The 14,731-nt window shown below is 44.0% G+C and overlaps 1 protein-coding gene across 11 annotated transcripts in view; it reads right to left on the bottom strand.

Annotated features, from left to right (window-relative positions):
* The window catches only part of GRAMD1B (GRAM domain containing 1B), a 163,853-nt gene that overhangs the window by 132,922 nt on the left and 16,200 nt on the right, over window positions 1-14,731 (bottom strand). Inside the window, exon 1 of one of the 11 annotated variants that reach the window (XM_046685677.1) lies at window positions 13,467-13,582. The exons of 9 other annotated variants lie outside the window; for them this stretch is intronic. In XM_046685677.1, coding sequence (XP_046541633.1) covers window positions 13,467-13,513 — 47 coding nt within the window. In that variant the 5' untranslated portion in view covers window positions 13,514-13,582. Of the gene's footprint in view, window positions 1-4,003; window positions 4,024-13,466; window positions 13,583-14,731 lie in introns of those variants that run through there. One more of the 11 variants, XM_046685679.1, reaches the window with a different exon arrangement.

Here is a 14,731-nt window from a genome sequence, read left to right as displayed (position 1 = left end):
AAGAGAAGGCTGAGTGTTCATGCTAAATTATATTCACCTGTGAAAGGACTCTAGCATTTACCATTTCAGTTTAAGTAGGAAAGGTATATGGAGGAAGAAAGGCAAGTGGCAAAGAAGTAGAGAATAAAAGAACAGTTTCTGTTTGCCATCTGGCAAGCATTTATAGGAAAGTCTAATAATAGAAAAAAAGTAAACAGATGTGATTTGGGATATTGCCAATGACTGTCAGCTTCTTACACAAAATACCTGAATATTCACAAATACAACTTAGAAAATAAAAGGCTCTGGGTGAAAATTGGTAATTTGTCTACAAAGTTATCACACTGCTTCCGTTTAATGGCTCCCATGGGAACCTGCAGCAAGGTGGGCAGCTGGTCAAAGATTCAGGAATTCAGAATCCAGCTAAATATCTTTTAATTCATTACAGCTCACTAACAGTTCTCTATTTAATAGTTCTTTTCCCTCTAAACCCATATGCCCATATCTTTTCCCTATGCTCATATCTCTGTATCTAAATTACAAAAAAAAAGAGAAAGAAAAAAAGCTCTCCCTCACTCCTTTATTTTTCCTTCCTTCCCTTCAGGGCCATATTTTATGGAAAGAATACTCTGCTTGGTGATTGCCAAACTTCCATCAAAACTATCAGAATAAGCTGGCAGCTTTACCATGCAGATTCCATAGCCCCTCCTCAAACTTACCAAGTCAGAGTCAACCTGTCCAGGAATGTGTATTTTTTAAAAGCTTCCCAGTGATTCTGGTGGGCAACCAGGATTGAGACCCCCCGGACATCACACTCACTGCCTCCATTTCCTCATCACTGATTCATGAATTAGTCCATGGCACCCCCACCCCTCCTTGGTTTTGTCAAGGAGGAGCTCTGTTACTGCCAAAGTCAATGACAACTGTTACATCCTAATCTTATCTGACCACCCAGGCAGGTTTGACACTGATGATTATTCCCATCCTTTAAAATTCACCCTTCTCGCCTTCTATGACCTCTCCCTCTCCTGGTTCTTGGGTTTTGTTCTACTTTTGTTTTTCTCTTCTTTTGTAGGGAACTTCATGGACTCTTCTGCTTGGTCCTGAAATGTTTCCCAGGACTCATTCAGCCATTTATTTAATAAATTCTCAAATACCAACTATGTACCAGGCATTGTTCTAGAATCTGGATACTGAGTATACAGTAGTAAACAAAACAGATGAGATCACTCTCAAGTTTACAGGTTAACGGGTTCCTTTCTCTTCCAGCTTTATACTATGGGGACCTCAGTTTCGTGGACCTCTGAAATTGTTATCAAAATACTGTGCAATAATATTCTACATTCATAGAAGAGCATTTATAACTCGTCAGATTCTCAAATAGGCCTGTAAAGCTCAGAAGATTAAAATCCACTGCAATACATCTCTGGGGAATCTTCTGCGCACCCAAGGCTTCAATTATGATGGATATGCTGAAGACTCCCAAAGATAGCAGAGAGTTGAGCTGTCACTAGTCACACGGGGCTATTTAAATTTAAATTACAGTCACGCTTTGCTTAAAGATAGGGACACTTTCTGAGAAGTGCAGGCGATTTCGTCATTGTGCGAACATCACAGAGTGTACTTACACAAACCTAGATGGGATAGCCTACCACACACCTAGGCTACGTGGTACTAATCTTATGGGGCCACCATTGTACATGCAGTTTGTCACTGACCAAAAACACTGTTACACCGTGCATGACTGTAATTAAAAACTCTGTCCCTTAGTCACACTAGTTACATTTCAAGAATTCAGTAACTCCATGTGGCTATTAGCCTGTATATTAGTCAGTACAGATACAGAACATTTCCATCATTGCAGAAAGCTTTACTGGACAGCATAGAGGTTTCCAGATCAAACCCAGAATTTGAGTTCTAGCTCTGCCACCTGATATGTGAATAACTCAAAGCAGCTTATTTACCTCTCTACACATTCCTGTCCCTCATCTGTTAAAATGTAAGTAACTTGATAGACCTGTTTTGAGGATTGACAAATTAACTAACAGAAGGCACTTAGCAGAAGGCTTGGCAAATAATAAGTCCCCCCAAAAATGTTAATAATACTTATTTTTATTATCATGCGTTTGCAGCAGTACTGGACTCTCTTAGGAATCTCAAACTGAACATGCCTGATAATGAATTCACTCTCTTTCTCTCCTGGACTCCATAAGGAAGGATTCAAACTAGAAATGCACCTCCCCACCAGTTTCACACCACGTCCTGCAGATTCTGCTTCCTCCCTACCTCTCTGACCCATCCCGCTCGCCCATCCATCATTCCTCCTCCCTCCCCTGCCTTAGATCAAGCTCTCATCACTCCTTACAGGATTACTTTAATAGGCTCCTAACTGCTCTTCCTGGTGTCAATCTGACCTGACTCCAGTCTATCCTGGACACTGATACAACGATCTTCCCAAAGGCAGATTTGATCATGTCTCTTCCCGGCTTAAAAATCCTTCAGGCTTCCCATAATTTCAGAACAAAGTTCACACTCCTTAGTTTAGCCTAAAACTAAGATATAAAAGCCTAACAGGCAACCTTCCTAGCTCCCACATCTCTCGCCCACTCCAGAATCTCACTCTTCATTTGTCTTTGGCTTTCCATATGCTCCTCTCCTGGCCGGTATGTCCTTTTCTCTACTCCCTTCTTTGTTTCACTCATTCCCATCACTGAAGCAGTGTCCTTCAGGGATGAAGGATTAAGCCTGAGGGCTCTTGCTTTAGACTGTCAGCAACCAAATCTTAACTCTTCCAACCACTCAGTTTTAACCTCTATAAAATGGGAATAATAAAAGTATCTTCTTCACTGGGGTGTTGAGAAAATTAAATAAATTAATACCCACAAAATACTTAGAAAGGTATCTGGCATTGAGTAGATACTCAATATTATAGCTATTATTATCCTTCAAAAGTAGTGCCTTCTCAGGGAAATCTTCCTTGATGCCGGCCGCCCACACTATGGTCCCTTGTCACCCTGCACTGCCCTTTAGCATAACACTTACCATACTCCCTGAGATACGGTAATTAATGATTCAGTTCCCTATGCCTTCCACCACCCTTTAAGTTATTTGAGAGTAAAGATCCTATTTTATTTGTCATTTCTTTCAATCTCTAGTGCCCAGCACTGTGCTGAGTGCATATTAGGTATATAACATGTGTCTGATAAACTGATGTGCAGATATCTAGCCTTGTCCTCACTCCCAAGTCTCCACTTCCACCGAATACTCCCTGGCCAGTCCAGAAAGAAACCTTGCTGAGTACTCTCAAATCCGCACAGGTTAACCCTCTCCCTCCAGATTACCACGTGCTTCCAAATGTTCATCTGCATTTTCTGAAGGCCTGTGTTCAAAGTATCTGCTAGGTCTTACGGGACCTGTAAGGCATGGTCTGTGAACTCAGGAGCCCACTATTCAGTATGAATTCCTGATGGGCCATTCATTCATCCATGTTTCCAACAGACTATGTTTCAGGCATTGGTGATCTGGAGATACCAACCTGAATTAGACATATGTGAATCTTCCAAATAAAGCAGCCGCTGGAAGAAAACCCCCCAGGGCTGGCATTACCCTCCTAATGCCAGCATTCCGCTGCCCCACTCCTGTGCCAAAGTCGTGGTCCAACTCTCAGTTATCCAGGGTGAGGGAGCTGTATCTCCTATTTGACAGAGGCTCCATCAGAGGGTGGGCAGAAAAGAATGTGCCTCTCCAATTAGACATTACAGGTAAAAGTTAGTAGAAAAAGATTTTGAAGCCCAAGGCTACAACTTTTTTGTTTGTTTCTTTCCTTCTGAAATATCCATGAGTTTTAAATTTTCATGCCAATCCTTGGCTCATGAATACATAAAATCAAGCTTTGGTTGGAAAAAAAAAAAATAAGTATTCTCTCATGCCCTGTTCTGAGATATTTTTCCAAAGGGTAAAGGATACTTCATCCAAATAAGATTCTAGGCCTTTCACCACACACAATTAAAAGAATTACACTTACCCCATTACATTCCTCAAACAGGGCCTGAAGAAAGGGGGCAAGGAGAACCTGTGTCAGCTCAGACTTTCCTTAATTGCTCTTACGTAAAGGAACACACCGCTTTTTTCTAGCTTCCCACAACCTAGGAGCTTCATTGGCCTCAATCACTACTTAACTTCACAGTGAAATCTTAGGCCCTCTCAGGAAAGTAAATACAAATTAACCAGGTCACTTAGTGGTCAAACTTTACTCAGGAGGTAGCGTGACCAACCAAGTTGCTTCCCAGAACTTGAAGTCTGTGAGAATTTGTTAAGATTCTGGGCAGTGGAGGCTCAAAGGTCAGCCTCCCCCTCGGCCCCACTCTCCCTTCCCAGCTCCCTGCACCCCCTCCCATATTTAGAAAGCTTTCCTTCCGAATCCAGAGCCTTCAAGTTGGAGAAGGAAGCAAGGACCAGGAAGCTGCAGAGAGTTCTCCGACCCCACGCAAGCCAGAAGACATTTTGTCCACAGATAACCCCAAAACCTTATTTTCAACAATCATCTTGATCCTGGTCCCTTTACCTGAACTGCTCAAAATAAGGAGGTACAGCTCCTTCTCCATTGATTTCCTCTCTCACAGGGGCATATCAGGTGACTCTCCTAGGACACATGGAGAGCCTCTGCGTGCATTCCCCACACGTCCCTACTTCCTCCACACCAAGAACCCTAATCTATATTCCCACCTATCATGTTTTGAAAGAGATAACTATGCACTATTTGTCTCCTAGGTAATGTGTGTGTGCTTTTAATCAAAGGCACAGAACTACCGTTAAGAATTTCAGGTCAGGGGCCAGCCTGGTGGCGCAGTGGTTAAGTTCACACGTTCTGCTTCGGTGGCCCGGGGTTCGCCGGTTCGGATCCCAGGTGCAGACATGGCACCGCTTGGCAAGCCAGGCTGTGGTAGGTGTCCCACACAGAAAGTAGAGGAAGATGGGTATGGATGTTAGCTCAGGGCCAGTCTTCCTCAGCAAAAAGAGGAGGATTGGCAGCAGTTAGCTCAGGGCTAATCTTCCTCAAAAAAAAAAAAAAAAAAAGAATTTCAGGTCAGCATCCAAAACACGCCTCACCACACTGGGTTGCTAAACAAATTTAATGTTTTAGGTTGTCTTATTACAGAAAAACGCGTGTGTGGTTTCTGTTGGGCTTTTGGAAATTCTGGGAACACCTAAAGGAACCCCACCCTCCAGGAACCATTGACTTCAGTAATCAATACACAAACTGCTGTTTGCTTGATCTCTTCTCGGCTTCTCTTTTTCTACCAACATCTGAAAATTTGTTCCTAGAGTGCAGCCCACAGTCCCCTTCTATTCTCTACACATTTTCCCCCAACAGTCTCATCCAAATCCATGGCTTCTACAACCCACATGTTGACTCCTGAGCCTGTATCACCAGCTTCTACTGCTCCACCAAGCAGCAGCTCCCGAATCCAACTGTTGACAGGACACCGCCAAAACCCTGCCTCCCTAGGCTCCCCAAACAGCCTGCACACAACTACCCCCACTCCCATCTCCCACTCTCACCTCTTCTACCAAACAACTCCTGTCTTGACTTCCTTAGCTCAGCTATCTGCATCACTATCCATCCACTTATCTGTCCACACAGGGAGACTCAGAAATTGTTCCGGCAGTTCCCTCTCCCCCTCTCCCTACCTCGGATCTGTCAGTGAGTTCTGTTGCTCCCACCTCTGAAACATCTTTTATATCCATCCCCTCCTTACTATCCCTCCTGCCTGTGTCCTGATCCAAACACCGGCAGCAGACTGGCTGCATAAGAATTGCCTGGAAAAATTTTTAAAAATAGATTTAAAATTTAAAAATAAAAAAAATTTTAAAAAAATAAAAATTCTGATTCAGTGAGTCTGGGGTGGGGCCTGAAAGATTTCTAACACACATCCCAGGTTTGCAAACTACTAAAGTCCTGCTTTCTTGAAATGGCCCCTTAACTGTGCTGATAAATTTTTGACAATCAGCTTGCGGGGTGGAGAGGGGACTGATTCATATCATTTGCTGATTTCTGTAATGTAAGTACTCACACCATGGTCGATTGCAAGCTATCAACTAAAATCACAGCTGGGAAGCGATATGCACAACTGGCTGATACGAGCCGACCCCAGCAGGAGAATGTGCCTAGACCGCCACCTGTTATCTTCGAAACCACCTCTAAACATGACTCTCCCCAGGTTAAAATCCTTTGAAGTTTTCCTCTCATGCCATAGATTACAGTCCAAAGATCTTTGCCTCACACACAGCCTTACAATATGAAACCAACTTCTTCTTCCCAGTTTCTCAACTTCCCCTACAGAAAGTTCCACCTAAGGTCCTAATGTTCTGTTTACACTGAACCACTTGTGTTCCCCAAATAAACCACGTACACTCATTCCTCCAAACTTTGTTCACATTGTCCCCGCTGCTTTAAATGTCTCTTCTACATGATCCCACAGACCCCACCTCAATAATTTCATCTCCCACCTTGGCCAACTGAGCCTCATGTCACACAGAAGCATGGCTGTCTCTTCCTTCTGAGGTATTCAGGGCCTAAATCATTGTTTTTCTCTTTTTTCCGACCTGATCCAGAGTTCTGCTCCCTCTGAGCCACAGAGCTATGACAAATCCAAACCTGAGCAGTTATCGCCTAGGATAAGGGTAGTTTTGCCCAAGCCTTGGAGATAACCTGCTGGCTACATCAGAGAAAACCTCCTTTGGTGCAAATATTGGCTGCTTTTTTCAGTGTACTCAAGATGTTGCACACTCATATGCTGTGTTTCATACTAACAATAAACCTTCACATTTAAACAGTGCTTTCTAGTCTACAAACTGCTTCCACGTACATTCTTCCATCTAACCTTTCCAACCTCATAAAGTAGATAAGAAATACGTATATTCTGATTCCCGTCTTATTTTTTTTTTTTGAGAAAGATAAGCCCTGAGCTAACATCTGCCGCCAATCCTCCTGTTTTTCTGAGTTAAACTGGCCCTGAGCTAACATCTGTACCCATCTTCCTCTACTTTATAGGTGAGATGCCTGTCACAGCATGGCTTAACAAGCAGAACATAGGTCTGCGTCCAGGATCCAAACCAGCGAACCCCGGGCCTCCAAAGCAGAACGTGAGAACTCAACCGCTGCGCCCCTGGGCTGGTGCCCTGATCCCCATTGTAAAGATGAAGAAAATAAGGGTTTGCAGGGATACATGACATGTCTAAGAGTGAGTTGGATCTCAGTTCACTGAAGGATTTCAGTGAACAAGGATTTCAGTCCAGGTTTTCTGCCCCTGAATTCGTTGCTCTTTCACCTTGAGCATGTGACCATGCTGGGCGATAGCATTCACCTGGAGCTATGGAGGGGTGGGTGGCAGGAGTGACCTTAGTGATGTGACTGAGGGAGATGTGAACTTGGGGGGGTGGGGGGAGGGGAGCTAGTAGGAACTTGAACGTTCATCTGCCGGCACTGTCAATCACCTCTGCTCTGCAGGAGGCGGCCCTCAGCCAGAAAGCAAGAGCATCTGGGAAGTCCAATGCAGCAAAAACTTTGAAACAAGAAGTGACAAGAGTTTGCCCTGACCAGTTAATGGGCATTGATGTGAGATGGGACAGTTTCCTACATAACAGCACTGGCCACAAGGTCACAAGTCTAAAAGTGAAACCACAGAAATAAACAAGTTTTGACCACACCTGAAAAAAACAACTTATGTCTCACTGTAGACCTGTCTCAAGAACCGGCTGGTGAAAAAGCCATAGGCAAGCTAAATAAGACAGAGCATGAGCCCAGGGAGAGGGAAGAACTTCCTAGAGCGAGAGCCAAGCCTAGAGAGTCTTCTAAGGAGCCAGTGAAGGGTTGGCCTGAGCCCAAGTGGGAGTCTCTGAGGACCAGAGAGGCCAGCGTCATCCCATTTCCGCATGAAGGCAGGACTCAGGAGGCATAGGCCAGCAGCAGGGCAGAAATGCTGGTGCCCTGAGGGCCTCTTCACAGAAATACGTTTAAGAAACTGTTCTAGTGTCAGTGCCAACTCGATTCTACTGCCAGCTGAAGTACAAGTAGCTTGATTTAGGAGCCAACCTGGAGTAGACTGGGAGAGCTGATTCCCTCGAAACAACTGGTGAACTCCTACAAGAACATTTTGGAAGCCCAAGACAAAGTGGCAAGGGTCTATTTTACTCCTGATTGAGGACCCAACTCAAGAATAAATACGTTTTTAAGATGTTTTATGACTATGGCTTCCCAACTGGTAGTTAATTTTGTCACCACTTCTCTGCTTCCCTCTAGTTAAGAGAAGTCAACCCCCTTAAGCTGAAAGTGTGTGAGTCCTGAAGGTAACCAAGCAGGGAAGATACAGAAAGCCTTGCGTTCTGCTCCAGAGGGCCAAGGACTCAAGAGGCACCCGGGCGAGGAGAGGCTGATGCATCTGGAAAGAAGGACAAATTCTTGAGTCCTAAAGGACAAAGGACACATGGGGGAAGCGGGTATTTATGCACAAACGCTATCAGAGACAAACTGCTAGATATCATGGAGCAACCATGGGGCTCAAGGACAGACTGCAGGCTGTGCTGTTCTCCAGAGAGTCCTTTCCGCTTCCCTGCCGCCCCCTTCCCTGCCCCACTCCTATTCCCACCCCTCATCCGACTTCATTTGCCCTTAGCCCCAGGAAAAACTGGTTTATGGTGAAACTGTTATCTTGGGTTTTTTTCCAATTAAAAGAAATAAACACAGTCCTAACCAAGAACTTAGGTCATTTACCAACTCACAGAGAGCCCCTCAGGGGCCTGGGAAGAAATAACAGCATTGACTGGACCTAGAGTCAGGACATCTGGGTATAATGGCCTGATCTGTTTGCACAAGGCCATTTTCCATACAGGATTAAATGCCATATCTTCTCTGCCAAGTACCTTGATGACTTTCTGATAAGGTATACACCACTCATGGTCACTTTTCATTAGTAAGAATGCAATGGGTACAGGATAATTCAGATAAGTCACACATCACTTAACGAAGGGAATATGTTCTGAGAATTGCGTCACTTGGTGATTCCATCATTGTGTGAACATCATAGAGTATAATTACACAAACCTAGATGGTATAGGCTACTACACACCTAGGCTATATGGTACTAATCTTATGGGATCACCATTGTATATGCAGTCAGTCCATCATTGATCAAAATGTCGTTATGCAACCCATGACCGTATTGAACACAAGAAAACAGAAGTTGGATAATCCGCATACTGTTTATTTTTAGTTAGAGAATGTTAATGAAACACACTGCCATCACATTCCTGTTCTATATCCAACTAACCCGCTTCAAGTTCAGCTCTGGGACCATTCACATAGATAAGAGCATAAAAAAAGATTTTGATGATCCCCAAAGTGGGTAATTCACTCACTCAAAATTCATTCAAGGGTAACCGACAGTTTGTATCATAGAGGAAGGGGAAAGCAGCATAGACTGAGTGCCTACTATATATTTTTCACACACCATTTCACTTAAAAGTCAGTACAAGAGGAAAATAATACTCTTCTCTTTTTTATTCAAACTCCATCTTGTTCTCCTTACTTTCTTTATAACAAGAATACAAGTGTCCCATTTTCTGTAACTAAATTCCCCAATCTGCCCTAACTCAGGATTGATCATTGTAACTATAACTCACCCATGGCACGTTCTTTCTGATCCCACAGCGCCCCTTACAACAACATCCTATAAACGCTTTTCCAAGCTCACAGTGAGGAGACAATTGCCTGGGTGAGGCCTAGAGCTCACAGGTGTGTCGTCTGAGGCCTCTCTGTAACTCTGCTGGGCTAAGAGCACTAAGGTGATTATTCCCACCCATCCCTGGCTGAGGAGATCTGACTCAGCATTCGGGAAGAATTACAGGAGCACAGACGGCTAGTCCCAGGAGAACCTCCACTTCCATTCGGTAACTGTCCCCCTGCAGAGCTGACACTTAGAAGTATCCCACCTAGCGAAACACACCCGACATGTTCTTGTCACTCAAAATGCTCCTGTTCACTGTCTTTTCTGCTCACTACATTTCAGCAGTAAATGGGTGGGGGGTTACGACGAACAGGGAAAAACCCTAGCCTTTCACTCTTTCTTTATCCAGCATACTCTTCATCCTTTAGATCAAAAAGCAATATGCCTCAAACTCTTCCTTATGTCCATTTTTCTCTCGGGGCGATTTTAGTGAGAAGGGAACGAGTGACCTTGCAGTGGGCAGGCTCCATTCCTCAGCTCAGCTGAGAGAGTCTCATTTTGATGAGATAAATTGGTATTTGTAGTTCCCAGTTGCCCCAAGAGGGTAAATATTCATCCAAATGAGCTCAAGACTCTTTTTGGTTTCATCATACTTCTTCACGTGTTGAAGTTACCTGCCTTTTCCGCTTTCCTTTCATTACACCCTCCTCTAACTGGTGATCTCCACCAGCTGCATCTATTTCCTCTCTATTGACTTCTTCCCCCTCTGCAATCACACTTCCATCTCTACTGCCTGAAACACAATGTTCTCTCATCAAAGGTCACCAATGACTGCCTAATGGACTTTTCTCCTATCCCAATTCTTTTTTGTTGTTTTTCTCCTGTCCCAATTCTTTCTGACATTTCTACAGCATTTGAAATGACTCTTCCCTCTTGGGGAAAAAAAAAAAATCCACCCTTGGCTTAATTTCAGTAGTGCTTAATGAAATCACATCTCTCATTTAACAAGTATGTCTAGAGGACGTCCTATGTACCAGGCTCCATCTGAGCGAACACAGGTTTAAAAAGAGAGAGAGAAAGAGACATTCCGTCCTTGAGGAGTCTACTCTCTAGTGAAGGAAGAGACATTCCATTGAATAATGAGATTACATACAATAAGATAATTGCTTCATGGAGGGTGGGATGAGGGAAGTGTATATACAAAGTACAGTAGAGAAAGAACACCTGGGGCTGCATGAGACTATAGATAGAGCTTCACAGAGTAGCAAGCATTTGAGCGGACATTTAAAGATGAGTACAATTTTCCTAGGCAGATTATATTCCAAGCAGAGGGACTGACACATGCCAAGACACAGAAGCATGAAAAGAGGCGCATGCTCAGTCATGCTGCTGGAGAAGAAGGCTGAGGTGGGAACGGCAAGAGACAAAGGTGGACAAGCAAGCAGAGAGTACAACACAAGGGGCCTGTGTGTCCCAGAAATGAGATTAAATTTCATCCTGTAGGTGATGAGGAGGCACTGAAGAATTCTGAACAGGGGAGTGATCTGTCTACTAGAAGAAAGTAGAGGTGGTAAGTGGGAGGCCTATAAGGAAGCCCTCTCAAGAGAGCAGAGGATGAAGGCTCAAGCTAACGGAGCGGAATGAGGATGGAGAGATTTAGGAGGTGCCTGACTGCAGGTGACAGGAGAAGGTGAGGGAGAAATCTAGGATGTCCTTCTTCTGCTGCTTGCCAGCCCCTGGGGACAGTCCTAGCTGCTTCTTTGGCATCCCCACCACTTTAGCACTGTGCAAAACAAATACCTGCTGACTAGTGAATTATTACCACCTTCGTCAACGAATGGTCAGATAAGCCTAGAGCCAACCTTCAGTGGGCCTTGCACCTGGAGTGAGAGCAGAAGGGCTGCAGAAGTGCGTTATGAAAAGACGTCAGGGAACTCTAGCTGGGTCTACATAGCATCCACGTAGACTCATCTTGGCATCATGCATAACGTAACACTCACTTATTAAAAATAAAAATATATGGAAAATAGAGCACGAGTACAGTGCAGCAATAGATCTGGAGCTGGGCTCTGTCCAGCTCTGGCTCTGCCACTGACTCTGCAGAACACCGAGCAAGCAGCACTGCCATTCTGAACCTCCATTTGCTTATCTGTAAAATGAACTGAGGGTGCTACGATCACAAAGGCCCCTACTGACCTTCGAAGTGCAATAAAGCTAAGTAAGGTTTAATAAAGTGAGGAAATCTTCCAGGAAAATCAGGTTGAAAGCTAAGTGAGCGGCAGAGAAGGGAGCTGTGTGCACTGAACCAGGAGGGCGAGGTGGCACTGGCTGGTTAGTGGGGAGAGGAGAATGGCAACCTGAGAACAGCAACCTGAAAACAACTGTGGTTCAGACACCTTCGGAAAGGCAACTCACAGGCACAGAGACACAGAAATGTCACTTCCTGTCTCACTTCCTGTGTGTACTTTTTGATCCCTGCTTCCTTTTACTGTTATTCTGTTTCCAGCTTACCATTTTATCACAGTCTGTAATTCTCGTAACAAAATCATGGGCCAACCCTTACAGCAGGAAGGGGTCTGAAAGATAACCAAGTCTAATTCTTTCCCTTTCAGACCAGGAAACCAAAGGCCAAGGAAGAGACATGTGGAAAGCCGCAGAGGGATTTAATAGCACTGCAAAGAATAAAACTCAGGGTGGCTGACTCTCAGAGCAGAGTTCTGCCACAACACCATGCTGCCCTTCAGGTACAAGTACAGAAACTCCCAGAGGGGAGAGAAAGTATCTTACATTTTTTTCTTAGCTCTCTGGTATATCGCTCCTAACAAGGATAACTGCTGCCAGCTGTTCATTCCACAAAATCTGTGCATCGCGTGCTGTTTTTGAGTGTCTTCTAGGTACCAGCTCTGCTCTAACCACTAGAGACACAGTAGTGGACAAGGCCCCTGCTCTTAACGACCTCAAATTCACAAAATTTAGCAGTAGGGATGCAGAAATGGGAGACAGATCATCAGCAGAGAGGCAAAAGAATACGCTAATTTCTAAAGTAAAAAGTACTATGAAGACAATAAAATTGGGGGGCAAGTTTTGAAAAAGTTAAAATATAGTTAAGGTCACATCGATATTAAGTGGCAGAGCCTTGGACCTGAATCCATGCAGGTCACTCCAGCGTCTACGGCTTTTACAGCTGGGCTGTGTTGAGTGCCCCGTGCAGCAGTTGCCAGAACAAATGCTGAGGGAATGAACGACTGATGGAATGTGAATGGATATAATCAGAAGGGTCCCTCGTGTATTTTTAATTTGGAAGGGAGGAAGACTCTCGTGAATCCTGTTTTGATTTTAGTTCATCCTAATGAGTCTCTAGCTCGTCATAGGGAAACACAGATTATTGTTTAATGAAATATTTTTCCTTTCATTCTATATCTCTTACCTGCAGAGACAAAAACAGACTTAAACATTTGCCTCCCTACATTCCTAAATATTAAACATGGCTCTTACACAGTACGTATTCAAATAATATGTATCGTTCCTGTTGAGAGGGATAAAGCGGATCACAATACTCTCACTAATATAAGACTAAGTGCTCATAAAATATTCAGATATAACAAGTTATAAAGTATTTCTCAAAATATAAGAATGACACGTACGTTGTTCCACAAATACAGTCTCATAAAAGGTGGAAAAAGCATTACAGAGTACACACAAAACCAATCCTAACCTCACAAACGCCCCCTATCCCTCTTAAAGACTGTCTTTAAATCTTACCTTGGCTCTTTTTCATAAGTTCTTCTCATTTTTCTAAAAGTTCTCATTCTGCATCTTCTCCCTAGCACCAAGAGCCTCTTCTCTCCTAATTACACCTCATATCAAAGAATGTCACTCATCTCAAACTCAGAAGACAATCCTGCCCTCCACTCATTTCGAGTCCTCCACAGCCTGATGGCAGCACTGCCCAATCAAAGATTCATGAAGCCATATCACAGAAAATTCAGCCCCAGGCGAGATACTCATAACAACACCCCCACGGCTGGTTACTTGTCCCCCTCCCTTACACACAAGAAGGGGATCAGGTTCCAGAAGTGCACCAGGAAATACTAAGAGACAATACAGGCTGCCTTAGCCGATCACACACAGCCCTAACCACCATCCGGACCACCATTTTTTCCAGGTCTGCCAAACCCAGATGATTCAGCAAAGGTGCTGCAATGAGGAACAACCGCAAGAGCCAGAGCCTGCCGTTCAGATCAGATAAGCTGGGCCAAAATGACACCAACATGAAAACACCTCTTTCCCCTAAATTTAAAGGGGAGAGAGATAAGGAAATAATCAGAAAGCGAGTACCTACTGTGCATCAGGCACTTTGAGAGATGCCTTACCTGTATTATTCCATCTTCAAACCAACCTACAAGGCAGGTATTATCATGATGCCCTATTTATGTAGGAGGAAACAGATGATGCAAAGCAGCCTGAGGGAAGAAAACTTGCTCCAGGCTGGAATTTTACTCCATGAAAGCAGGCTGGAAATTGCGACTAGAATAAAAATCAAACGCAGACACTGAGAAGTCATCTATACCGGTGAGGAAGTGTTGGCCTGGGCTGTTATTGACAGTATGTTGCAAAGATGAACAGCTTTGGCAGTGGTAGAAGCACATTCTATTTCTCAGCTCTCCCCAGTCACTCTCAAATTCACAATCAGTAGCCACCTGTGACTCTGGACGTGCCATCACTCGGCTCCAGCCGGGCTTACCCGGTCCTCACCTAGCATAAGGTAGGCCAAGTCTCCCAGGGGTGGACGGATCTAACCCAACTGCTGACACCAAGACAAGTCAATATGCAATATGCAAATTTCAGTAGGCATATTAAAATTTCTTGCTGATCTGAGCTGAGTCACCATCCCATGGCCAAAGAGCACTTCACCTGTGCTAGGGGGCATCCAGGGGTAAAAAATAGATACATATATACTCACACACATAGATGCATATGTAACATTTATATATATTAAATATACAATATATTTATTTTTAAAGGTC

Source organism: Equus quagga, chromosome 14 (assembly GCF_021613505.1).
Source record: "Equus quagga isolate Etosha38 chromosome 14, UCLA_HA_Equagga_1.0, whole genome shotgun sequence".
NCBI lineage: Eukaryota > Metazoa > Chordata > Mammalia > Perissodactyla > Equidae > Equus > Equus quagga.
The sequence above is the reverse complement of the archived record's forward strand: the minus strand, read 5'-3'. Positions and strand labels throughout refer to the sequence as shown.